This window comes from Pelecanus crispus, chromosome 5 (genome assembly GCF_030463565.1).
Source record: "Pelecanus crispus isolate bPelCri1 chromosome 5, bPelCri1.pri, whole genome shotgun sequence".
NCBI classification, from domain to species: Eukaryota; Metazoa; Chordata; class Aves; order Pelecaniformes; family Pelecanidae; genus Pelecanus; species Pelecanus crispus.
In genome coordinates this window covers 44443531-44470080 of record NC_134647.1, presented here as the reverse complement: position 1 = coordinate 44470080, position 26550 = coordinate 44443531, and the positions used below count along the sequence as shown (strand labels likewise).

General features: G+C 59.8%; 2 protein-coding genes across 2 annotated transcripts; one reads left to right on the top strand and one right to left on the bottom strand.

Moving 5' to 3' along the window:
• Window positions 1-1693: 1693 nt before the first annotated feature.
• Window positions 1694-4318, top strand: SLC19A1 (solute carrier family 19 member 1). The gene is made up of 5 exons (XM_075711181.1): window positions 1694-1870; window positions 2624-3371; window positions 3594-3786; window positions 3870-4011; window positions 4130-4318. Exons 1-5 carry the CDS (start codon window positions 1694-1696, stop codon window positions 4316-4318), a joined length of 1449 nt encoding a protein of 482 aa, XP_075567296.1.
• A 1448-nt stretch (window positions 4319-5766) lies between these two features.
• Window positions 5767-23911, bottom strand: COL18A1 (collagen type XVIII alpha 1 chain). Its single transcript, XM_075710690.1, is given in 42 exon segments — window positions 5767-5980; window positions 6075-6190; window positions 6381-6578; window positions 6662-6934; window positions 7051-7086; window positions 7273-7401; window positions 7484-7557; window positions 7677-7821; window positions 7915-8037; window positions 8145-8188; window positions 8278-8340; window positions 8488-8530; window positions 8737-8808; window positions 9023-9097; window positions 9315-9368; window positions 9491-9526; window positions 9620-9694; window positions 9847-9909; window positions 10131-10157; window positions 10263-10292; window positions 10477-10566; window positions 10638-10673; window positions 11115-11177; window positions 11323-11367; window positions 11497-11523; window positions 11639-11710; window positions 11798-11938; window positions 13050-13094; window positions 13310-13372; window positions 13522-13671; window positions 13746-13799; window positions 13944-14030; window positions 14137-14199; window positions 14291-14317; window positions 14424-14594; window positions 14691-14717; window positions 14805-14908; window positions 15029-15167; window positions 15352-15411; window positions 15504-15587; window positions 18387-18931; window positions 22513-23911. Coding segments are annotated over 42 exon segments (5382 nt in total).
• Window positions 23912-26550: the final 2639 nt, after the last annotated feature.

Below are 26550 nucleotides of genomic sequence, written 5' to 3'. Positions count from 1 at the left end.
GATGGACATGAAAGGAAACGGGGAGCATCTGCTTCCCAATTGGGTTTGGAGCTGAAGGTGGAAAACAGCCCATCGGGGTCCTGGAGCACATGGCGGGGGGCTGCCCCACAGAGAGCGGCTGCTGGAGGTGACGATCGCTCACATCCGCAGCCCAGCTTGGGGACAAGCAGGAGATGGGGCATAGTCCAGGTAGCTGTGGTTGGCAGGGGCCCTGGGTGGGTATGGCATGGTGCGGTGCTGGGGTAGGTGTTCGGGGGGTGTTTAGCCCCCAGTCCTTGCCCCCTTGCCCTTCCCAGCACAGCGCTGGGGCTTGCAGTGCTCCATCCAGCACCCAAGCCAGCATCAGCTGTGGGAGTAAGTGAGCACTGAATCCCTGCCCCGCTCCCCAGGGACCTATTTGGAAGGTAGGGGCTGTTTGCCCAGCTGTGAGCTCCAGGACATGTGCGTTTTGGTGATGCTCAGGCACCAGTGCTGAAATCGCATGGGAAGGCTGGTGAGGCCTCGCTGGGGCGAATGGCCACCCCGCTTCCCACTGCTGCTTTTGGTTTGGATCATGACCAGCTTCCCCTGCTGGCACTGGCACCAGCTTATTTCCACATTAGCTGCATGCAGTATCTGGGGGGGGTCTTCAGAGGTGAGCCCCCAAGTCTCACCATGCAGGATGGCAGTGGAGGGGCACGGACTGGAACCATGGACTTACTTTTTAATGACTGTGATTAGTCATTCTGCAATTAGCAGGGTAATCGGGTTTCTAGACCTTGTTCCCATGGCATGGATTGGCACACGTAGATTTTTATGGCTTGAAAGTGCCGTCGGTGACTTGCTATGAGAGCGGGGAACACTGAGAGGATGCCTGGGCCAGGCCTTCTCCCTTCCTTGCCTTCATCCCGTGACCACTAATCGGGCCTCCTTGGTGCTGCCAGCTTTCCTGCGACCAAACTGCAGGATTTGAGCATTTAATCCCCCTCTGGACTGTGAACCTCGTGGCATTTTGCATTCTCCCCAGGCTGGGAGATGCTGCGTGAGCATCGTGTCCCAGCGGGGGAGAGCCGAGGGGCAGCCGCTTGCCTGTGTCTTGGCTAAAATCCTGCCAGCCACCTAGCTAATGTAGAACATGGGCAGCCCCGTGCCCGGTGTGCACATTAACTCACTTTCACTACTGGCACGGTCCCCGCAGCTGCTGCTGTCTCCCTCAGGAGCACCCCTGGCACGGGGCATCTGCATCCCTCTGCCTCCACATCTGCAGTGGAGCAACTGGGCTCAGAGGGAGGTGTTGCTTTGGGGAGGGGATAAAATCCCACTGACTCTTAAAAGGGAGAAAAAGGAGGTGATGGGAGCCAAGGATGTGCTGCTGCAGAGCCAGGCACTGTGCATCTACGCTCTTTATATGTGCGATTTACAAATGCTGCCCAAAATGGGCCCCCCCAGCTTTTGAACAGCAAAACATGCAGCTGCTTTTCTTCTTGCAAGAACATCTCCTGGGGAGAAGGTAGTGGTATTTATTTGCCTTGCGATTATGGAGGAATTTGAGCCTGTGCCAAATGCTGCTTTCTCCCCAGAAACTGCAGCGACGTGGCTTTCGATGTGTTGGAAAGTGCCTGCAGCCAGAGAGGGGCTGCCTGGCCCAGCAAAGCCTGTCTAGCTGACGGTCCCCAGGATAACACTGCCGTCCCGCTGCAGAGCTGGCAGAGCCATGCCCAAGAAGGATGATGATGCCAAAAAGCCAGCATCGGAGACGGTGCCAGACCAGCACTGGAAACTACAAGTCTTCTACCTCTGCTTCTATGGCTTCATGACGCAGATCCGTCCCGGGGAGAGCTTCATCACCCCATATCTCCTGGGGGCTGACAAGAACTTCACACAGGCAGAGGTGAGCCACGGGCAGCCTGTACCCCCGGTGTCCCCCTTTCCAGACATGATCACCACCCTGGGGCTGAGCAGAGCATCCTCCTGAGGTCCTGGGGCATGGAGAGGTACAGGCGTGCCATGTCCCAGGCAAGGCGGTGTGTGGTGACGCATGGTGGTGCTTTTTTGGGGGGAGAAAGTGGTGTGGTATGGGTCCAGCTGGCAGCATGTCCCTGTCTACCTGGGCTGCGAGGTCACCCTGTCCCCGAAGTCCCAGGCTCAACTTTCCCCAGCATAAGACCTCATGCCCAGGCTGGCAACCAGTTTTGAGGGGGAGATGCCTGACCCCTGCCTGCCTGGGCAGCCAGTGGGATGGCAGGGGGGTGCTAGGCTGGGAGAAGGCCTGTCCCATCCCACCAGGGAGACCCTCCCATGCTGGCGCGGTGCACAGTGCGGGGCGCAGGACTGGGCACTGCTGAGCTGCTGGCAGTGATGGGGTTAGATGAGGAGGGGCCACATGTCATAGTCCCCTGACCAAAGGATGCTGGCTCTGGTCCCAGCAGGCTGCTGTATCCGTGGGAATGCTGCATTTCCGGCACGGGAGGGGGCTGGGGCTCAGCCAAGCCCCCCACTGAGCATGCTGTGGGCCACATTCCTCCCTAAGGAGGTGCTGCGATGGGGGTCAGCAGCTGGTGCCCACCCGAACGGCACTCCTCTGGGCCAAGGACATCCCTCAGGGATGTGTCCCATGCTTAGCCCCTCCTTGCACACATGGCAGGTGACCAACGTGATCATGCCGGTGCTGACCTACTCCTACATGGCTGTGCTGGTGCCCATCTTCCTGCTGACGGACTACCTGTGCTACAAGCCAGTGCTGGTGCTGCAGAGCCTGAGCCACGTCTCCATCTGGCTGCTGCTGGTGTTGGGCACCTCCATCTTGGCCATGCAGCTGATGGAGTTCTTCTATGGGATCACCATGGCTGCCCGCATCGCCTACTCCTCCTACATCTTCTCCCTCGTCGCCCCGTCCCGCTACCAGCGTATGGCCAGCTACTCCCGCTCCTCTGTCCTCCTGGGCGTCTTCACCAGCTCAGTGCTGGGCCAGCTCTGTGTCACCTTTGGTGACGTCTCCTTCCTCACTCTCAACTATGTCTCATTAGGCTTCGTCAGCTTCGGCCTTGTCCTCACCCTCTTCCTTGAGCGGCCCCGGCGCAGCCTCTTCTTCAACCGGCCCAAGGAGGCTGGGGATGGGTCTGCACCTGCTGAGCTGGACAACATGGCCGGGGGGGATGGTGGCGGGGGGAAGCAGGGCTGGCGGGAGGCAGCTCTGTGCCGTATGCTGCGGGAAGTGGGAACGCTGGCCAGGCAACCCCAGCTCCAGCTCTGGTCCTTGTGGTGGATCTTCAACTCAGCCGGTTACTACCTGATGCTGTACTACGTGCAGATCCTCTGGAATGAGATCTACCCCGCCACAGACAACCGCCAGGTGTACAATGGAGGGGTGGATGCTGCCTCCACGCTGCTGGGTACACTTGCCTGGGCTGGGGACAGTGGGCATGTGGGGGGACCCCCCATCCCGCTATGTCCCCTGGGAACGGCAGTCCTTAGGTTTTTGGGGATGCAGGGGGTGGTTTGGCAGTGCTGATGAGGTGAGCATCACTAGGTGAGATGAGCATAACTAGGCTGGGGGTCACAAGGTAGGTCCCATGCTGGTGAGGTGTTCACAACATCCTTCATCCCCTCCCCAGGGGCTGGCGCCTCCTTCGCTGCTGGCTATGTAAAGATCCGCTGGACGCTGTGGTCAGAGCTGGTGATCGGGGTGGTGACGGCTTTCCAGGCGGGGCTGCTCCTGCTCATGAACACCACCAGCAACATCTGGCTGTGCTACACAGCCTATGTCCTCTTCCGTGGCTCCTACCAGTTCCTGGTGCCCATTGCCATGTGCGTGGTACCCCTGAGGACCTGCTCCCACCCTGGCAGCTGGGCTGGCACCAGGGGCTCACTGGTTCCCCCCTCTATCCCAGTTTCCAGATTGCTACCTCCCTCTCCAAAGAGCTCTGCGCGCTGGTCTTTGGGGTCAACACCTTCTTTGCCACCGTGCTGAAGACCATCATCACCATTGTCGTGGCTGACAAGAGGGGCTTGGGCTTGTCTGTGCATCCCCAGGTAGGGATGGGGAGCACCTAGGATGGAGGTGGTCCCCTAGTGGTGTGGGATGAAGGCGGGGGGGGGGGGGGGGGGGGGCAGGGCTGCAAGCATCACTCTTTCCCTACTTCTCTTGCAGTTTTACGTGTATTTCGGCTACTTCACGCTGCTGGCAGTGATCTACCTACTGGCGGCCGTTGGTGTGGGCATCCGGCACAACCGCCGCAAGCAGCCAGTGGAGCTGGCCTTGGCCAAGGAGCCACGCCAGCTCCCCACTGAGGTGCTGGCGCAGGAGAAAAGCCCGGAGGCAGGTGCCATGCAAGCCTGAGTGCCAGCACCGTGGCCGGGTCTCGGCTACATAAGTGAGTGTCACTGTCACAATGTGCTTCATTTCCCATCCCGCTGGAAGTCTGGCCCGTTGAGGACATACCCCTTGGGACCCGTCTTCTGCTCCATGGAGGCAGGGCTGTGCCCCCCCACACCAGCCACAAACATAACCAGAGCAGGGGCAGGATGCCCATGGCTGCGACCGCCAGGTACCATGCAGGGCTATGGATGTGGTCCAGGGGGTCTCCCGACTACCGGCTCCCCATCATTGTGTGGAGCCAGGCTACAAGAGGATAACGTTTCTTTATTCAGTGCCTTTAGAAAATGGTTTATAGGACACAACCGACAAAAAAAAAATATAAAGATCCACAGGCTTTAAATTGCATTAATTACACAAAATACAGCAGACTGTAAGAAATAGAGACCATGTGACTCGCACAGCTTTTATGGTAATAATTTCCATATGATAATAAAAAGCTAGGTACAGATTTATCTTTTTTCTTTCTTTTTTGCTTTTTAGCACCTTGGATTTGCCCACACCAATTCAAACCAGCTTTGCTGTGCCTTGGCCCATAGAGCGCTGCAAAAGTGGCATGGGGAGCGGGGGTGATGGTGGTGCCTGCCCTTGGTACCATGCATGTTCAACACGCACATGCTTGTAAACACATGCCAAGGGCATGCCTGGCCCCACATCGGGGCCTCCCCATTGCCCCGGTTCCTGTGCTGGCGTGGGTGTGGCTGTACCTGGGGTTGGGGGCACAGCGGGTATGGGGGGCACCAGACCCCCCTGGCACTTGTGAGCTGCTGGCTGGGGGGGGGAGGTGAGGATGATGATGATGGGGGGGGGGCTGGGTGGGATGGTCCTTACCTGGGGAGGATGGACCATCTGGGGGGAGCCCCATCACCGCCACAGGATGGTCCCTTGCTTGAGTGGGATGGCCAGGCTTTTGGCTGGAAAAGACCCCCTGGCCCCAGCAGTGGGGATTTTCATCCGGCCCCTAGCTCCTGGCAAGGACAGTGAGGGGCTGGGGGGAATCAGAGAAGTTCCCCCCCGCCCCAAGACTTTCCAGGAAGGCACACCGCATGGCAGCGTGGAAATCTCCCTGCCGAGCATCCTCCCACCCAGCCACCCCAAACAGAGCATCCGAGCAGGTGGTGGACGCAAGCTGAAGAGGTTAAATATCAGGGGTTAGAAGAGAAGTGGAGTGAGAGGAGGAGGAAGGCAGCCAGCCCATGGCTGCCCTGCCCCGGGTGGGATGTGAGCCCCTGCCGACCCAGGGCAGGGGCGATGGCAATACTCTTTGGCTTCAGGTCTGTGGGAGAAGAAAACCCTGCGGGGTGAGGACAGGAGATGGAAGGGCTGAGGACCATGGGGGTGCCAGGGTGCAGGCTAGCCTGACCCTCCCCAGGGAGATGTGGGGTACCCAGGGGACCGGGGGGACAGGAGTGTCACTTTTTGGCAGCAGTCATGAAGCTGTTCTCAATGCAAAGGACGATGAAGGTGTGCTGGCAGCTGCTGGCCACCTGCTCCAGCAGCTTGCCGGAGCCCAGCGAGGAAGCCTGACCAGTGGCGGTGTGCTCCTCTGTCCGCCATGTCTCACAGTAGCTCTCGGGCAAGCGCCGGCCCTTGGCATCTGAGCCGTGCCAGACGCTCTTCTGTGGCCTGGAAAGGAGAAAGGTGGGGGGGCTGCTGCTGCCCCCACTGCGGTCCAGACCCCCATCTTCCCTCCTTCCCATTTAGTCAATCCCGCGCTCACCATCCTGCATCCCTCAGGACATCCCGGCCATCAAAGGAGAGGATGCGGGCGCCGGCTCGCAGTGGGGCTCCGCTGCCCATGAAAAGGGCTTCCCAGTTACTGAAGAGCACTTCGTCCTGGTGCAGGGGTGGAAAAAGGGGCGGGGGTGTGTGTGTCAGCCCTGCTTGCACCCCAAGAGCATCACAGGAGCTCCAAGCCCTGGCAGCCCCCGGGGAGGGGATGCTCCGTGGTCACTGATGGGTGGGGGCTTTGGGATGCTCTGGATCTCTTGGAGCTCATGGGGGGCTGGGAAGGGGACACACGTACCTGCAGGTTGACGATGGGCACGGTGGCACGGTCGGCCCTGCGCACGATGCTGTAGAGGTCCTGCAGGCGGGAGGAGAGGAAGGCACGGAAAGTGCCAGCCAGCCCGACCTGCCGGGCTTGCTGGAAGCACTGGAAGTCAGCGCCCCGGATGCCGCGCATGCCGCCACTCAGTGGGGCGTTCAGGGCCACCAGGTGAAGCTGCCAAGAGGGGACAACAGCAATTGAGGTACATGGCTTTGGCCACTGTCATCACCTCCCCTCAGCCAGCATGCGGCACTCACAGCGGGCTGGAAGTCCTGGTGCACATGGGTGGCCACGGGGGCCGGATCTGGCCGGCGGTGGATGTAGTAGCTGTTGAGGAGCTCGTGCTGGTGGTGGAGCAGGGGTTGCTCGGGCAGGCGGTGCTGGTTGGCCACCACCTCGTCCCCGCGCCAGGGTCGGGCAGTGGGTGGGGGGCTGTGGTTGCGAAGGGGGTGCAGGGGCCCACGGGGCTGGAGGGGGGGCTGGGGGCCAGCATAGTGGACGTTGGGGGGCTTGTCATACACCTCGTTGTCCTGGGGAGGGAGGAGAGACAGGCTGAGGGTTGGTGCTGCCCTGGGAAGGGATGGGAGTGGTTAGGGATGGGGATGGATGGATGGATGGAGATGGGGATGGGGGACAGGGGACTCACCAGAGCTGAGCTGGGGATCAGGGTGTGTTCCTCCAGCTGCAAGTACATGGCACATCAGATCCCAGCCACCCCCCTCTCGTCTTCCTTGTGCAAGGATGGGGGAGGGGACACCCGAGCATCCCGAAAAGATGCCACTGAAACCCCAGGGTGATGCTGCCTGCATCCCCTCAGAGCCAGGCAGTGCAACCCAAGATGGGGTGCCCCCTTTGCCCTCCAACTCACCAGCACCCGGCGGAAGCCCCCGCGCAGGCGGACGTAGAGCTCTTGCCGGTCGGTCAGGAAGACAAGGCCACCCTCAGGCAGCTCGTGTGCGGCACTTAGCATCGCCTGGTAGGTCGGCAGGGTACGCAGCTGCAGGCACAGCCCAGTGGGTGGCTCAGGGCTTGGCCAGCCAGCCTGCAGGCAACCCCCCCACCCCGAAGCCCCAACTCACCCCCAAGGATGTCCCACTGGTGCCTGGTGGTCCAGGGGGTCCTGGTGGTCCGGGGGGGCCAGGGATGCTGACAGCTGGAAGGAAGATGGGTAAGATGGAGAGTGCTATAGCGCAGGTCACAGGAAGGGATGCCAGGGGTGTAGAGAGGGATGTGGGGGGGTGCAGGGAGGGATGCAGGGGCACAGGTACTCACCTTGTCTGTGGGGGCCTGGGAAGGAGGGTGGACCGGGGGGGCCAGGAGGGCCAGGGGGGCCCTGGCGCCCCTCATATCCGACACCGGGGGGGCCCTGAGGTCCGGGAGGCCCTGGCGGCCCAATGATACTGTCCCCCTTGGGACCCTAGGCAGTGTGAGAGAGCATCCCTGGAGCAAAGGACCTGGGGACGCTGCCCTCCCCATGCCCTCCTCATCCCCTGTGCCGTGGGGTACTCACCGGAAGCCCGGGATAGCCCTGGGGCCCCGGAGGCCCTGGCAGTCCAGAGATGCTGGGACCGTAGAGCGGGGTGCTGCCTGGCTCACCCTTCTCACCCTTGGGACCTGCCTCCCCCTTGTCACCCTGTGGGATGGCATGGTCTTAGGGTGCACGGCCAGGGCGCACCCCAGTATCAGAAATCGTGCCAGGTGCCAGCCCCACAAGCCGCTGCCGGTGGGTAAAGGGCTTACCCGCAGGTTGGCACTGAAGTGACTCAGGTCATAGGGGAAGTGGCCTGTGGAGAGGGAGAGGAGGGGAGAGGAGAGCTGGGGTGGGCATAAGCCATCCCCTGCCTGCCCCTGCCTGCAGGGATGGGTCACCCACCTGGAGGTCCCGGGGCTCCAGCATCGCCTTTCTCTCCCTTTTGTCCTGGAAACTGGTGGAAACCTGTGGGGGTCAGCAGAGAGATGCCATCTCAGTGCTGCAGCATCCCAGCCCCAGCTCTAATGGAGGGGGTCCCGTGAGTGTCCCCCCCGGCCTTGTTGGTGGTCCCTGAACCATCCCAAGGAGGCTGGGAGAGGGACACCCCCTTACCAGGGAAGGCTGGCAGCACAGGATGGCTGGAGTCGCTGAAGGCCTGCGGGGATGCAAAGGAAGCAGCTGCAGACAGCAGCATCCTTGGGGACCCCTGCCTCGATGTGATGCTGACGGCAGCCGCATGTGCCAGCCCTGGCCTGGATGCCACCGGGTGTCCCCGTCCCCTCCAGCCAAGCAGGGGGCACTGGGGGAACCCGGTCACCAGCCCTCAGCTTCTCCCATCACAGTGACTGTGGTGTTACTCACATTGCTGCTGTCGTAGACTATGCTGCCAGGTGGCCCAGGGGGGCCTGGGGGACCTGGGGGTCCCGGGGGACCCTGTGGTGGGAGAGAAGATGTGTCAGGGTCCTGCAAAGTGGACAGTCCCTGTGGGGGGACACCGGAGCCATGCCCTGCCCCAGACAGACAACCAGTCCCTGAGAGAGGGAGGCATATGCCCTTTGCTAGAGGGATTCAGGTCCCCAGGGAGACTCTCAGGGTGTGTGCCCCCATCTGCTGGCCAGCAGCTCAGGGGGCCTGTGGCAATGCTCACCCGCAAGCCCAGCATGCTACTGACATCCGCAGGTTCACCCTTCTCGCCCTTCAGCCCGTTCATGCCAGGACGTCCCTGTGGATGAGCAACACAGATGAGCCTTGTCCCTGTGCCCCCACCAGCTCCGGGGTGACACCCTGGCATCAGCACTGGTACCCTGGCATCACCCCACCCCTTAGCACCACAGGGACATGATGGGGTTTGGGGTTCAGTGGGTGCAAGATGTGTAAATGGGATGGGCAGTGGAGGAGGTGACGGCCAAGGGAACAAACAAACAGGGAGTGGGTCTTACAGGTCTGCCTGGAAAGCCGATCTCTCCCTTCATCCCTGCTCGTCCCTGGGGACCCTGAAGGGGACAGAAGACAAGGAAGGGGGTGCTCAGAGTGGGGGCACCCCCTGTCCCTCTCTGCTCTGGATCAGCTCCGTCCCTCCCCGTGCGATACGAGGAGGATGGTGATGGTGACTTACCGAGGGTCCCATGGCTCCCCGCAGCCCCGGCTCCCCCTGTGGACAGCAGAGAGGGAAAGGACATCACCAACAGGACCACCCGGCACCCATCGCATGGAGACATGCCCCCTGTTCCCGTGGCACACCCACCTTTTCTCCTTTCACCTTTGCAGTGACCACAGCCCCATCGGGGCTGATGATGACGCCAGGCTCCCCCTTCTCCCCCTGCAAGAGAGGAGGCAGTGTGAGGGGAGATGGAGGGACCAGACCCCCTCCCACGGCAGGGCTGGCATCACCACCAGGACCCCGTGGCCAGGCAGGATGGGGGACCAGGAGCATGACCAGCCCATGGGGCAGAGCTGGTCCAGAGCAATTACCTTCAAGCCTGGGGAGCCCTGGGGACCAGGTGACCCCTGGTCTCCTTTCGGTCCCACTGGGCCCTGCAGGGAGGGGCACAGAGCCTGCGTCAGCCCCGACCCACCAGCAGCAGACCCCAATGACCACCCCGGCATCACTGCAGCAGGACTAACAACAGAGGTTTCACCAAAGCATGCACAAAGTTTTCACTCTGACTCCCCCCTCCGGTGCCCAGGCACTGCCCCATGACCCACTGCGGGCACCAGTGCCACCCCTGTGGTCCCCAGCCCCGCCACCAACTCACCGGGAAGGCAGCGTGACCTGGTCTGCCCTGCAGAGAGAAGCAGAGATGCTTGTATGAGCAAACCCTCTCTTTTCAAGAAACTGGGTGCTCTCCAGACACTGCGAGGGGTACAAGTGGCAGCGGGACACCTACCTCTGGACCGGGCAAAGCTGCCAAAGACTTCTGGAAAAGGAGACAAAACAAGGTTTTTCCCCCTGATCTTCACTCTGAAGAGGTCGGAGCTCCTGGAGAAGTCTCTCTCGATCCCCCCATATGATGGGTGCTGGGCAGGCCCCTTCCCTGCCCCCCCCTCCCCCCACCATTTTAGCTCCCCCAAGCTGTGGTGAAGCTAGGATCCATCACTTACATCTCTGCTCGAGACAGCAATCACCTGTCCGGGGGGACCAGGTGGACCAGGAGGGCCAGGCAGCCCCACACCATCTTGGCCTCGCTCACCCTGGAAGACACAGGGCATCAGCCCCTGGGCCACCACTGGCCAGTCCCCATCCCCAGCCTGGTGGCACCTACCTTCTCACCGGGGCTGCCTCTGTCACCTTTGGGTCCCTGGAAGGAGGAGTAGGCAAGGGTGAGCTTCCCACTTGGCACCCCACGCAGCTGGACCCTGGCTCACAAGCGGAGACCCCCTCCTGCCTGCGGCTCAGCAAAACCATTCAGGCCACCTGCCCCCAACCTTTACAGGTCCAGGCAGCGAGCCAGGGCGGGATGTTTTTGGGCAGAGGGGATGGCGAGCAGGGTGGCAAGCTGATGACTATGGGGTCTCAAACAGCGTGGGCACCCCTGGCACACGGTGAGACCGGTCCCAGAGCAGGGGAACAGCCGAAGGCAGAGAGGGGCTGGATTTTGGCTGCTGGGGGCAGATTTTCGTTGCTGGGGATAGATTTTGGCTGCTAGGGATGGAGCTGCTGCATGTGGCCCTGCAGTGCACCAGGGTGCCCTGCCTGGCGTGAGGGAGGGCTTCTGGAAAGCAGGGGCTGATGCTCCTACCTGTGGTCCGGGGAAGCCCTCCAGTCCAGGGCGGCCATCCACACCAGGCATGCCAGCATCTCCCTGCAGCAAGGTGTGGAAAAGGGTGAGATGCAGTACAGAGCATCCTCCCGACAGCCCCAGGTTGGGGAGCACAGGGGTCCTCCACAGCACCCCACCAACTCCAGAGGCTCACATGCAGCCCATCCTGACCTATCAGTGCTCCTACCTTTGGCCCTGGCAAGCCAGGCTGCCCAGGGCTGCCAACCTCCCCCTGCAAGGAAAGAGGTGTCAGAGCAGGACCATCCCCATGGGCTGCCCATGGGCATCCTGCAAGGATGGAGCCAGGCTCCTGTAGCTTGCTCCAGCAAAGGGTGAGGAAGGCATTTGAAGGGCTCCTCACCTTCACCCCTGGCAGTCCTGGCATCCCCTGCAAACAACAAGAAGGGGACCAAGAGCATGGTGTGATGGCAGGGGACACAATGGCAGGGGATGCCCTGGGGAGCCCAGGATGGAAGGGAGAGAAGGAGCAAGAGCAGAGCTACCTGTGGTCCTTCAGGTCCTGGTGGTCCAGGGGAGCTGGCGGCAAATGGCAGCCCCGAACCCTCCATGTCACCCTAGACCGGGGGTGAAGAAGGGGCTGAGCTGTGTCTGCCTCCTTCTCCAGTTTATCCCATTCCCCCATCACAGCGGTGATCACTTACAAATCCAGCCTCGTAGCCGGGCCCCGGTGGTCCTGGGGGACCAGGGGGCCCCGGCTGCCCTCGGGGTCCGATGGGCCCAGGAAGGCCAGCTAACCCCATTTCTCCCGGGGCTCCTGCTGGTCCCATTTCTCCCTTGCTGCCCTGCAAAGGGGACAAGAAAAAAAAGGGGACAGATGGGATGACGTGGCAATGGTCCTTGCCTGGAGCCTGCAAGCGGGAGGAAGTGCATCCCCTCACTGCCCCCTGGGACAGGCACGGATGCTTCCCCGTCTCCGGGGCAGAGGCTTTGTGGGACAGGGCATCATCCAGCTCCAGCAGCCCTCATTCCGGCTGTCCTCACATGGCCCTGGTTCCCCGTGCAATGTGCATGGTGGCCATCAGAGGCTTGTCTAAAATCACAAATGTGATTTCTTTTTTTTTTTTTGCATGCATCACCGGCTCCGATGTGGCGGCAGAGCTCTGTTCCAGCATCCCTCATTCCGGCTGTCCTCACATGGCCCTGGTTCCCCGTGCAATGTGCATGGTGGCCACCAGAGGCTCGTCTAAAATCATAAATGTGATTTTTATTTTTTCCTGCATGCATTGCTGGCTCTGATGCAGCGGCAGAGCTCAGCACCGAGGAGGGATGCTCGCAGGCACCCTTGCGCTTTGCTATGGGTCTCTGAGCAGCAGGATCAGTCCTTATACCCACTGCTGCCCCATCTACCTTCTCAATATTGGCAGCATTAAGAAACCTTAACTCTTGAGGCTCTTGCCCCCAGCTCAGGCTGCAGTGGATGGGTCATCCCAAGGGGCATCCTGGCCACTGAGGGAGGGAGTGGCGATCGTGCGCTTCCCAGCAAGCCTTCACTTCCACCCTTGGGAATGCAGGGTGGAAAGAATATCGTGCAGGCACACAGGAGAGCGATGTGCAGAAGATGGGGTGTTTCCCAGTGGGGTGAGGAGACCCAAAACCCCTCAAAGCAAACCCTCTTCTGTGCCTTGAAACACCTCGTTTGCCTTGCCTGCCCACTTCTTGAAGCAGCAGTGCCTGGACCAAAGCCAAGCAAGGGTGGCAGGAGCCCAGTGAGCATCCCAGGGGTGGTCAGCAGCTCCACACACCCTCAAGCTGTGGCACCGCTCTGCTCCGAGAAGAACCCAAATACCAGCATCCCCCTCCCTGCTCTGGCACAAGCTGGCCCCCCAAGCAGCATTCCTGCCTCTGCAATACACATGGGACCCCCTGCCACAAAACCCGTCCCAGGCACAGTACCTTGGGTCCCGGTGCACCGGGGAGGCCGAGGTCACCCACATCACCCTGGGGAGGAGGAGGAAGGAGAAGAGGGTGTGAAGAAGCTGCCTTGCTCCAGGAGCAGGTTGGTGTTCTCCAGTCCAGGGATGAAGGGAGTTGGGACCTCCCAGAGATGTGCCAGGGGACTGAGCGTCAGCTGCAGTGGCCCCCCCTGGGGTGCCAGCCACCTCACGGGGGAGCCATGATGTGCTCCCAGGGGACATGGGTCAGGGGACACTCACCCGCTCTCCTTTGGGCCCTGGCTGCCCAGCTGCCCCGTCTCTTCCAGGAGGACCCTGAGGACCCTGCAAGATGCCCAGGAGCTGGCTCCAGCACAGGGAAACCCTGTGGGGCTGGTGGGCATGGAGCCCCCCACCACCACGGGAAGCAGTTATGGCCCCACTGCCATGGGGTGGCCCTGGGATGGGTCCCCTTGGCCACCCCATACACCTACCGCTGGCCCTGGGGGCCCAGGGGTCCCATCCCTGCCTGGCAGCCCTGGCGGTCCTGGCAAGTCCGTGTGGTTCATCCCAAACCGTCCTGGCTCCCCTGGCAAACCAGGCACACCAGGTGGCCCTGGGGGACCGGGTGGCCCTCGTGGACCCTACAAGAGGAGGAGGGGATGATGGCTGAGCATGTCCCCCCACTCCCTGCCAGCAGGAGGGGACCTGCACTCACCCGCAGGCTCTCCAGGTCACTGCTGAAGCCAGAGCCCTCCATGTCGATGAAGGTCTGGGGGAGAAGCAGAAGGGTGATGTCAGGCACCAATAGCCAGGGCTGGGGTGCTCGGCAGTGCAGGGATGCTGCCTGGAGGCTGGCGGTAGCATCCTGCTCTTCCACAGCCCCCCCGAAACCTGTGTCCCAGGGTGCACCCACCAGCTTGTCATGCCTGGAAGAGGGTCCTGGTGGTCCCGGGGGACCAGGTGGTCCAGGGGATCCCCTTGGCCCCATGCCTGGGTCACCCTGGCACAGAGGAGAGAGCATGGTTTGCGAGTGTAGCCCAGCCACCAGTGAGAGAAAGTGGGGGCAGCAGCCTGTGCTGTCCCCCCACACTGGCACCAGCACTCACCTTCTCCCCCTTCAGACCGGGCTCCCCCGGCATCCCAGGGAACCCCTGCGGTCCCATATCGCCCTGCGAAGGAGAGCATTGGCGGGGTCAGTGGGTGGTGAGGCAAGGGGGGTGGCTGGCACCCATTGCCCCCCACACCCCCGACCCCACTTACAGGTTTGCCATCCTCGCCAGGATCACCCTACGGATGGCAGAGAGGGGAGAGGTCAGTGTGCAGGCAGGAAGGCAGGCAAGCAGGCAGGCGTTGGGAGAGAGGGGATACCCAAGGGGTGGGGGGCTCGACTCACAGGCTCGCCATCCCTGCCAGGGGCTCCATCTTTCCCCGGTGGCCCTGGGGGACCAGTGACCTGCTCCACCATCAAGCTGTCAGTATGCCGCGACAGGGTCCCGGGGGGGCCAGGGTTGCCAGGCTCCCCTTTCTGGCCCTTGGAGCCAGGGTAGCCAAATCCAGCACTGCCCTGGGGAGCAGGCAGAAATGGGGATGAGTGACACATCCCCAGGGGTGGCAGTCCAGGCAGGCATGGCTTTGCCCCAGCTCCCCCTGCGATGCTCACCTTAATGCCCAGTTCTCCTTTCTCCCCCTGCAGGATAGAAACAAAGAGGAGTGGGTGTCAGATGTGGACGTGTCAGTGGCATCCTCGACCCCCTGGGATCCCCTCCTCACCCACCTTTTCACCCTTGACACTGCCCGTCCCCACGATGCTGCTGGTCCCCGAGTCCCCTTTCAGGCCACGTTCGCCCTTCTCCCCCTTTTCGCCTTTGGGGCCGGTGCCTGCGGAAAGGGAAAAGGGACCCGGTAGTGCTCAGGGACGGTCACCCTGCCCATGTCCCCACTGGTGTGCCTTGGAGCCGGCTGGCATGGCAGGGAAGGGGATGCTGCTGTCAGCATTACCTCCTGCGGAGGCCCGCAGTGTCTCCTCCACCCTGGTCCTCTCAGCTTGCTGCGGGGACCTCCCACTGCTCCTGGGCCCACTGCCCGCTGCCACAGGGGGAGAGGTGACAGGAACAGCATCCACAAGCCCCGGAACACCCTGTGCCAACAATAAGGGGACACTGCAGTGCCATTCACCTCCTGGTGTCCTCTCAAATGGGACAGGAGACGGGACCCCATCGGGCATCCTGGAACCTCGTGACCATGGAGGGCACCCAGCCCTCCTCATCCCTTAAATCTTGGCATCCAGCCACCAAGTGCAACACCCGTGGGCACCAACTCACCCTGTCTTTCCCTGAGGGTTGGTGTCCACCTTCTGTCCCGCTGCCAAAATCACCAGAGACCTGCATTTGCCCAGGGAGAAGGGGTGAGAGGTCAGCTGGGAGCACAGGTCAGCAGCCCCCCAGCCTGCCCCAGCCAGCCTGCCAGCACTCACCTCCTCAGTGTCATCCTCCTCTTCGTCACACTGGTGCTCAGCTGCCTGTGGGTCCCCTTGCAGCTTCAAGTCAGCAATCACCCCCTGGCAGGAAACCACGCCAAGGGTTGCCATCGATGGACATGCACCACAAGCCACCCCGCAGCACGATGTGACCTGCCATGCCACCCAGCCACCATGTCCCCGAGTGCCCCATGTACATCAAGCTCTTTTGCCTGGCGTGGAAGTTCAACCTTGCAGCCCTGGTCCCTAGTGCCACTTGGCAAGCCACAGGGAAAAGCCCTGTGCCGGCACTGGCACCAGGCCGGCCAAGTGGAGGTGGCGGTCAGGATCTGGCTGGCCAAAGCAATGCTTTGGCCATGCTCCTCATTCCCCCTGTCTGGAGGGCTCCCTGCATGCAGACAGCCTCTCCAGCCCAAGCAAGGGCTGCTGGCAGGTCCCAGTACTCTGCAGCCCCAGTTTTGTATTTCTTAGGCTAATCTGCACTTCCTTACCAATTATTTGGGTTTTGCAAGCACTGTGAACATCCAAACCACTTGTTTATACAAGCAATCACCGCAAATTCCTTCCTAAGCATGCTGCCTCCAGACAAACCCCCACAGTTGAGCTACCTGCACTGCCCAGGAGGGCAACATCCCTGTATCAACCGGGGAGGGTGTGTGGGTACCAGCCTGAACCCCATGGCTCGCACGACAAGCAGGGTCACCCAGAGCATCCCAGAGCCCAGCCCAGGTCCTTGCTGCTGGGATAGGACATGGGGATGCTGCCGGGATGGGATGCTGCCCATCCGTCTGAACCCGGCAGGGAGGTGCCAGGGACCATGCTGGGAAGCAAGCTCAGAGAGGGCAGATACCTCCCGCTCAGCGTCTCTTCTCTGGGCAAGACACCTAAAATAATATTTGAGCTCACTTGAAAGCACAGCACACCACGGCCGGGAAAGAGCTGCGCTCAAGAAACACAATGCATTTAAGAAAACAAGAATCAGGGGCAGTTGCAGTTCAGCCAGGCTGGCTATGATATTATAATATGAATATATTATATTATAAATATATAATAAATATATTATAAATATACATAATAAAAAAATATAAATCCCTCTCACGAGCAAATGCCCCCTAGGTGGGTTATGACCTCCTCCAGCTGCTCACCCTGGTGACAGCCAGCTCTAATCCATCCCTCTCCTCCCCACCGAGCACCAGCATCAAGCACAAGCTTTGATAAATCCAATGCTCCAGCCTGGCCTTCCTGGTCCTGGGATTTGCTGGAGCCATCAGAAATAATCTGGTTCCAGTCCTGAACCAAGGCATTCCCATGAGGGATGGTTGTAAGGGCCCTTTGCAGCCTGTTTGCCCTAATAAAGGGGGCAGCAGTACCGTAGGTCTTATCATGCATGCAGCTGCAAACAAACCCTCCTGCCAGAGGAGGGGGCTGAGACCCCATTTACGGTAACCCCCTTGATATCTGCTGCCCCAGGGGCTTCTGCATTACCTGCAGGCTTCGCCCCTCCAGGTTTCATCCCATTGACACAAAGGCAACTTGGGAAGAAGCACAGATGCCAGCTGAGACCCCCACCAGCAGCCCTCCAGCTGTCCATGAGCAGCTCATCTCACGGCTTGACTGAGGGCCAGGTTTTAATCAGCTTGACGCCCCATTAGTTCCAGATAACGCGAGTCAGGGCTGGTTGGTGATGGAAATACCACAAGGCAGTCAGATGCCAAGGAGACATCCAAGCCCGCGCTCCCTGCTCCCATCTCAGCTGGCCAAGGCAGTCAGCCTCCATCCCTCGATGGACTGCTATTCCCCACAGGAAAACCGGGGGCGGGCGGTGGGATTGGGTATTTGGCAAGCTCAGGAACATCATCTGCTAGAAAGGCAGGAGTGCTTCACTCCGCTTCGGGCTGTTGCTTTGCCTTCGAACTGATGCCAAACCCTCTCAGCTGGGGAGAGGAATTCCTCCATGGCCATGACCTGGCCCTCCTGGCAGGTTCAAGAGCAAGAAACTGCTCTTCAAGAGCAAAAAGTTGCTCTTGAGACCTCAAGGGACCAACCCAAATCCCGGCACAACCTGGTCCCCAGCCCATCAATCATTAACCCTTCCTGGAGGAGCTTTCCTTGCCCAAAGCAGTTTAACTGGGACTCCAGCAGCGCTGCCCGTTAGTCAAGATGATGTTTAAGCTCAGAAACGTGCTTTGCAAAGCTCCCTGGGAAACGCATCACTCCACTTGACAGAGCCTCTGTTGCTGGGCAAACCGCGGTCAACCCAGGAGAAGCCCGGCAGTTCAATCCTGAACCTTCCTGTCCTCAAGCACTGCAGGGGATTTCCACATCAGCTGGGCATTTTCCCCACGCTTTCCATAAACCTTATCTAGAACATAAGTCATGCTCAAATCACTGGCTGAGCTATCACCTTCTCTCCTTGCTCTCCAAAGTCTTCCTGCAGATACCGCCCAACATCAGCCAACAAAGATATGCTCCAGCCCAAGCATTTTTTCCAGCTAAGAGAGACATTTTACCAGCCAAACCACCTCCTCCACCAAAGGAGTTGGGTATTTTTAGCAAAGAGGAGACTCGAAGAGGCTCAGCATTTGCTGGAAAAGGTACAGGCAACGGTGGCTGCTGCAGCACAACCCCATCTCCTCCTGCCAGCCCACCTTGACAGCTTTGCCTTGGTGAGACCCAAGACAATAAAGTTGGTGGCATCTCAAACCACCTTTTTCCCCCATCTCAAGCGTCTCCTTCCCCAGGGATGCACACGGAGTGTGGCCGCTGGTTTGTCTTCTGGGCAAAGAGGTTGGTTCAACAGGCATAGGCTGGTGTCACATCCCTCCAGCCTTACCCAGGCTTCTCCTTGGAGATGCTCCTTGGAGTGACCCAAGGCCTTACCTGGTATTTATCTGGGTCAGCTCCTCCAGCCTGAGCAACAAAGAGCCCAGAGCCATCTTCCAGCTCCATCTCATCCGGGGAGCGCTCAAAATGGATCCGCTCGTGCTCCTCACAGTCCAGGTAGAGAACAACTTCATCCTCCTCCACGCTGATGGCAAAGCGTGTCCACTGATTCAGCAAGGTGGGCACGGTGAACATAGCTGCTACATATGAGCGTGGCGAGCCCGGCTCTGTGTAATAGAAGATGATCTGCTGCTTGCCTGCCCGCAGCTCCGAGAGCTTGACACCCACATAGATGATGCTCTGCGAGGAGTCCGTGATGGCAAAGAGCATGCCAGCCCGGGAAGTGGTGGGCTGGATGTGGAACAGGAGGGAAAAGTCCCGGTAGAAAGGGCTCGGCAGGTGGTACCGGGCCACCTGGCCTGTGTTGGCATTGGGGCCAAAGACGTAGCCAGGGTTGTTGTCAGGGCCATAAATTTTGACGATCTCCTCTGGTGGGGGGTCTCCGATCAGCTCCAGGAGGCTGATCTCAGTGCGCATGTTCTCTGCAAGAGAAAGAGAAAGGGGATGGTCACAACCGGCCTGGTAAGGATGGTCACCCTCAGCAAGGTGCCGTGGGAGGACACCACTGGCCATGCCTCCCCCAAACGCCACTCTTCAGTGGCTCCCTCTGCTCCCCCTCCCCAGGGTCCAGGATGAAGGCTGCAGGTTGGCCAACGCAGCAAAGCTCGTTGAGCTGCTCCCACCACACGGTTGGGATGCGGCTCCCAAAATGTCACCCATTCCCTGAGATGGGGAACATCCCTGAGATGGGACAAAACCAAAGGGATCTTGCCCATGGTAGCAACATGCCCATGCAGGCAGGGGGGGATGCTGCCGGAGCACCAGGATGCTGAACAACCACGGAGCTGCAAGGAAGTGTGTTGCATGCATACCCGCTCTGGGGTCAAAGTGACCCCCCACGTCATCCCGGGACAAGCTCATGGGTCACCCTGTCTGGGAACAAATCAGAGCCATCCCCTTGCAACACCCTGGGAATGGGGCTTGAGCCAGCACGCCCTGTCAGCTTCCCAGATGATCTCAATTTGGAGCTCGCCTCCTTTCCTGACTCCTTTTTCTCAAGGCACTTGGGGAAGTTCTGCTCAGGACGGTCTCTCCTACATGACACAGCTGAACATCTGGCTGGGGCGAGCCGGCCCTCTGTACGCCAGCTCCCGTTGTTTTGGCAGCAGACACATCCTCATCGCCCACACACCGGGCGCTGGATTCCACCTCTCCTATGTCAACTGCTGGGGCGGGTGCCAACTCAACGTGATCGAGCATGCAGGGTGCTTTTTAACTCCGCGTTTCCCGGGAGCAAGGAAACCCAAGCACCCTGGCTCCAAAACGGCCAAGGGCTCTGCACCAGGAACAGATGCTTGGTGCTAACTTTGGCCCCATCCCGAGTCAGGAGCAGGAGCTGAGACAATTCAGTGTCCCCAACGCCATCCCTGGTGTTTCATGTGAGCAATGGGTGGTTGGGTGGTTATTAGAGGTGTGTTGAGCCCAGGAAAACCAGCCAGGAACCTCCACCCTGCTCTGGAGCCAGGCATTCTCCTCCAGAGCTCTTGAAAAAAAAAAAAAAAAAGAAGAGAAAAAAAAAAAAAAGAAGAAGAAATCAGCCCAGCCTTGCCCAGCCTGGAAGGAAAACACATCTCTTGGGATGGTGGGAGGAGATGAAAACCTGGGTGCCTCTTCCAAAGCCTGGGGGCACCTGCGCACACGGAGCATCCCCCTGCCAAGCCCCAATGCCAGTGCCAGCCCCATGACAGGGACCCAGGCAGTAGGGACATTAGAAATGCCACCGATTAGAGGTGGGGACAAGTTTTCTCTCTGCCAGACCCCAGACCCACTGATTCTCTCCTGAGCCTGCTGCTCTGCAACTACTGTGTGCCCACTCTGCTCTCTCAAGCCCCCAGTCACTCCCAAGCTTGGCATCCCAAAACTTAGCACCTGGCTGGGAGGAAACCTTCCTCCCAGTCTTGCACCAGCCCTAATCCCCTCATCTGCCCTGCACTGGGATCAGGCTTCCCCATGGGGCATCCCCAGCCCGCCTGGAGGGGAAGGGCTCAGTACAGCTCCTCTGCCTCTGCCCAAATGTGTGCAACCCTACGCCAAAAATGATGGGCGAGAGAGTGGGGCTCTCCCAGACCTGCAGCAAGCCCCAGCCTGGCACCCACCCTTGAGACACCATATGCTCAGGCACCCCACACGCTCGTTCCCACTGTCCCATCTCCAGCCATGCCATCCCCAGCCACGCCAGCCACCCTGCAGCAGGCAGCTGCGGCCAAGCTGACCACAAACACCAAGATGCAGGGATGGAGCATATCTCGGGCTGGAGGAAGCCAAATTCACAGCAGCTTTAAGGGAACAGGAAACCAGAGCTTCCTCCCAGGGGTCCACACTGGTGTAAGAGCCGGCGCTGCAATTTCTGTAGCCAGACAAGCCATCGTCTGCCCCCAGGGCTTGGAATGACGGGGACAGGCTGAAAGAGGCTTTTGTTAGCAATGCAATTTTCAACCATGCTCCCCTTGGTGTTTCAGCTGGCTCTGGGATCCTCCCTCCTCTCCAAACATGCCAGTCACCCCTGAGCCTGGGATGGGAGCTTGCTGCCAGTGCTTCCAAAAGCAAACGGGGACACATCTTTCCCCTGCGGAACGCACAAAGTAGGCAGAGGCCAGGGCTGTGAGGCCAGATGGGGTTGGGCTGCTGGGGGGAGGTAAGGGGAGACCCCTTCAAACAGCTGCTCCCCTGTAAAAGCCAAGTGCCCCTTCTCAACCCCAAACCTTTCAGGCCATGCCTGCTTTTTCCAAAGGGCACCCGGAGCCCAAATATTGCACCCCCTCCTCCCTGTGTCAAACCAGCAGCACCCACCGCGGAGCACAGAGAACCAGAGATGGCTGATGCTGCAGTGTTTTTGGGAAGGATACTGGCACAGGATGGCTGTGGGGATGTCTCTGGCTGCAATGACCCAGCCATTTGCTCCTGTTGCCATTGGAAAGGCCCCAGGGATGCTCCAAGCCACCTTCCCACTCTGCCATGACCTTCCTGACTGGCCCAAGCCGGGGCTGCCAGCGTGGTCCCATGCATCCCATCCCAGCTGGGATGCGGGGGACCCCAGCATACAGGAGCATCTCAAGTCATTCCATGTACCACAGTCCCCATGTCCCCCACCTTTTCTCAATGCTGCCCATCCGGGAGTGCGCGCCTCCCCCCGAGCATCCCCATGATCCTGCTGCACCCCCCCGGGGTTGGCCAGGAAACAGAGCCGCTTTGATGCCAAGGGGACCATGTGTGTGACCCTTGTCCGCTGGCCCCCAACTAAATTGCCCCTCTGATGGCAGCGGGTGTCTCGCTGCTCCTGGTCGGCAGCCCCAGGCCATCACCCAAGGGCGCGGGGGCCCAGCACGGGAACACAGCCTCATTCAGAGGGCTCGGCGGGGGGAGCAGCAAGCTCCCACTCCTGCTTTCATCCCAAACTGTGCTCTTGCTCTTACACCCCGACATGCATTTCTCCGAGTGCCAGTCCCCCCCACTCCCTTCCTTCCTCCCCCACCCCCCACAAAGAGGCACATCTTGGTTGACTTACACAAGGGTCACAACCCTTGTGTAATGACGAAGCCAGAGGCGAGGCAACCTCTCCTGCCTGCCAAGCAGGGGGGGATCAGACATTAGCCGTTGGGTAAATTATTAACCCCAAGGCAAAGGGCCGCTCTGGGAGAGGGAAGCATGCAAGCACGGCCACAGGTCACCTTGAAGCCTCCCCACTGCCACAGTCCCTGAGGCTACTGCGGTCAGGTGGGTGCAAGGTCCTGGTCTTTCCCTCGTCCCTGCAGGGAGCTGACAGCTCTGCAAGAGCCCCACTCCTGGGAGGGACACCCCAAAGCCCTTTGGCTTTGCTGCACTCTGTGGCACCTGCAAACTGGCCCTGAATGCCAGCATGATGCTCTTGGGGAGCATCTCTTGTCCTGGCCGCTGGGACGTTGTCTTTTAACCTGGCCACTGTATTTCCCTTGGCGCCTAAAAACACGGGGGAGTTTGGAGAGGGGAGACACACACACACAGATACATCACCCAGCTGCATTACCTGCAGAAGCATTAATAAAGACACAAGAATACCCTTCGTCCTCCTTGGGGAGAGCATCACAAGGCAGAGGCAGGCGCCCGCCGGCCAAGTGCATCCAACACTGGTCTCTGACGGCCTCGCAGAAGCCCTGGCATGGCGGGGGGGTTACAGGGACTGAGGCACTACACCCAGGGAGCAGGAGCAAGCAGAGAAACCACTCCACGTAGTGATGGCACCGCGATTCAAGCAGCCCCTCCCACTCATGCAAAGCTGCCCGAATTTCCGCCTCGCTGCTGTGGCGGAGGTAATTCGGTAATCTGAAATGGTTGGTGCTCAGCACGCTGCAGAAGGGCAGGCGGGTCAGGATGGGCAGGCAACGGCCAGCCTGTGGCATCAGTCCAGGTAAGAAGGATGCGAGCCCCGCGCCACTACCGTAGAGTCGCGCAGCCGCAGTTAGTAAATCAAACTCGCGAGGACCGGAGTTATCAGCAAGAGGAGGATCCACACCATTAGCCACCCTCCTGTTAGGCAAAGGAGGGCTCCAGCTCCCGTTCACGCCGGCCAGAGCCAGCTGCCGGTGGCCGGTGCCATGCCACAGGTTCGGTGGGGTGGGCAATGTTCCGTGGCAGCGTCGGGGTATTTGCACCGAGGGGTCCCAGGGCGGCACCACCTGCTCGTGGGTACCATCACCTGGTGAGAAAGGGAAAGGGGCACTACCTGGCCGTGGACCCGCTGGTCTCCGCAAGGGCACCTGTGTCCCCATTGCTGTGAGGGGCCCTGTCCTCAGGAGCTGTGGGTCCTCGGTAGTTCCTGTCCCCAGGAGCCACGGGTCCTTGGCGGTCCCTGTCCCCAGGAGCTGTTGGTCCTCAGTGGTCCCTGTTCCCAGGAGCAGCGGGTCCTCGGTGGAGCTGCTGGCCGCATCCTGGCCAAGGGCAGGTGACATGCTGTGGGAAGGAGCGATGCTTAGTTGTGCCATGCTCTCCACCAGCCCCGGGGCATTCCTGTCCCACTGCTTGATGTTTTCAGCCGTGGTCCCCTTGCCCGCAGGTGCTGCTGTGCTGGGATCCGGCTCCTGGCGCTGTGGGGTGGTGACGTTCCCCACCACGCGGCCACCCCATGTCCCTGGGGACATGCTGAGGGTGGGAGCTGCTGCAGAGTCTGGCGCCGCTATTCCCTCACCGGGTGCTGCTGGGCTTCCCGTGGTCTTTGTGCTGCCCCATATCCAGTCCAGGAGCTGCGTTTCGGAGAAGGAGAAGCAGCAAGCCAGGAGGAGCAGAAACCCCAAGCAAGGTGGGGCTGGGGCCATTAGGAAGGAAAAACAAGCTCTGTTGCTTTGGAGGACAAAACGGAGAGGCCAAAAGAGAGAAAGGAGGGAAGAGGCAGGAGTTTTGCCCCAGCCAGACTCCTGGAGCGCTCACATTGCTCTCTCCTCCCTGGCTCCAGCGCACGACCCTTCAAACCGGAGCAGAGCAGGAGGAGTGGCCGCAACGCCGGCCCTGCCAAACCCCCCTCTCCCGAGCGCCAGCCTCCCCACACCCAGCATGGCCCCTCGGAGACCCCGGCGCCCAGCTGGGGACCCACCTGAGCCCCCCAAAACCTCTGGGAGTCAAGCCAGTCTTCAGACGCACCCTGTTCCCTGTCCCAGCTGCTGCTGCCAGCTTTTTAACTCCTTCCTGCCCTGAAAACCCTAAATCCTCTCTCCCTGCTCGGCGGCTCTCGTTAAATTACTGGTGTCAAGAGCTGTACATGGGGGGGTCACACACGGACATGGTCCCCACGGATGCCCAGTTTTGGTGGGACACATAAGTCCCTCCCTCCAGGTCTCAGGGAAAGGTTATAACCTCAGAGCAAAACCAAAGGAGGAGGAGAAAAAAAATCCCAGAAAACATTTCCAAGATTTCCACTGGACGGAAACACAAGTCCCAAAAGTCAAGCGCTTTTGAGATGCTTTCCCAGCTTGGTTACAGGGCCAGGACCCCCCCCAGCTGCTGTCTCAGAGGAGTGATCCCCCCCGCGCCACAAGCATCACACGCCAGCGACGTCTGGAAGCCAGGAGGTCTGAGCAATCGTAACCTTGAGTACTTGAGTTTTACAAAAGACCGGGATGAAAATCTCCCCTGGGCAGTGCTGGTGCTCTCCCAGGCCCCAGAAAATTCAGTTGCTCTTCACCCAAGCTTAAAAATAATCACCCAAAATCCACTTATCTGGCCCATTTCCCTGCCTCGGTGCCCAGCTCTGGAGACGACGAGTCCTCATCCCTGGGGACCACCAAGTCTCTGGTCCCCTGCCGGGATGCAGCAAACTCGTGGACCACACCTGCTGCTTTTGCCATGAAGCAGGGCAAGTCATCTTCGTGGCTCAAAAAGTGTCCCCTTGAAGGGACACTTGACAGGGAGGTAACATTTTTGGCTCCCCCTAGCCAGGATGCTGTGTGGCTGGGAAAGCTGCAGTCTGTGGCAATGTGGTCCCGCAACGCAGAGTGGGAAAGGATGCAAGTCTCCTGATGCTCCAATTTAAAAATATTCAGGAAAAGCACTGAAACAAACACTCAGATGTCTATTTTGCTTTACACAACATTTCCCACGCTACTTTTTAAGCTGGCATGGCAAGGATGCTGTTGCTAATAGGCTTGCCCCACAACTGATGCTGTTAGGGGTGCATGTTGTGGAACAGCCCACGACTAATCAAATGAGTGACGCATTTGTGTCCATATGTCAGAGTTTCCATACAGCCCCGCCGAAGCTCATGTGCTCCCATCAACCTGATGAAAGGAGCCAGCCTGCCAACCCGTTCCGGCGTGTTTGGACGGGACCCTGCTGCGCCCAGCTCTGTTCCCCTGGGGCAAGGGTGCGGAATCCTGGCAGGGTGTGGGACCTCCCCTGCATGTCCAAGAGGGATGCTGATGACTGCTGCTCCTCTCCCACCGGTGGAGAGGACAGATGGAAAAGCTCAGTGATCCCATGTCTCTGCTCCCCCATATTGCAGCAGGGATGCGATCCAAGTCCCCCAGAGCCACACAGCATCTCCAGGGCAGCTCCTGGGGCCAGGGGGTAGCTTCATGAGCCCTGATGAGCTGCCTCATTTCAGCCAGGAGGGTTTCAGCTGTGGCACCATGCTGGGGTGCCCCAAGCATATGCAGTCACGATGTCCAGCCAGAAAAAATCCCATTTCTCCCTTCTGCTGGGATTAGGCAGCTCATGATAGCAGAGCAGAGCAAAGCAGCAATCCCACAGGACCTCCCTGCGTGCGGGGCTGCCACTGCCAGCCCTCGTTAAGTCAATGATCTTTGTTTCGCTGCATACCTCTGAGCTGGCAGCTCCTGGGGAAGGAACCAGGGCTGGGGCATCCCAAAATAAGGGACCTGAGATTTCCAAAATAAGGGCTCGGTGGGTGGCCTGGTGGCACAGGTAGCACTAGAGCATCCCGACCCAGCATGTCCAGCTCTGCCACTGACCAAGCAGCTAGGCAGGGACATGGAACATACCAGCTGGTGAAATATTTTTGAGAAGTATTTCCTCAGAGAAGCCATGGCAATGGCAGCTGGCTTGCTGGCAGAGCAGGGGAAACCCCTTGTTTTAGCCTCCTCTAGGCTAAAGGCTTCCAAAAAGCACTTTGCACGCTCCAGGGTATGCTGCCAGAAGCTCATCATGACCTTGCACTTCTTTAAAAGCCAAATAGGACCCTCAGTCTGGTCCCAGTTCCCTCCTGAACAGGCTGGCTGCATCTTCGCACTGCCGTTTGGCATCCGCCAGTGCAGCCTGGTCCCTCTGGAAAAGGGGGATGAGGCTGCCCTGCACACTGCAGGCTCAGTCCTGTCCCAGAAGAAAAGAAGAGGGAGGGGGAAAGAGTGGGGGGAAAAGAAACAAGAGAGGAAAAAGGGGAGAGGAAAAAGGGGAGAGGAAAAAGGGGAGTGGGAAAAAGGGGAGTGGGAAAAAGGGGAGTGGGAAAAAGAGAGCAGGGAAAAGAGGGAGGGGGGAAGAGAGAGGGAAGGGGGGAAGAAAGGGGGGGAAAGGGAGAAAAGGGGGAAAAGAAAGAGGGAGGGGGAAAAGAGGGGGGAAG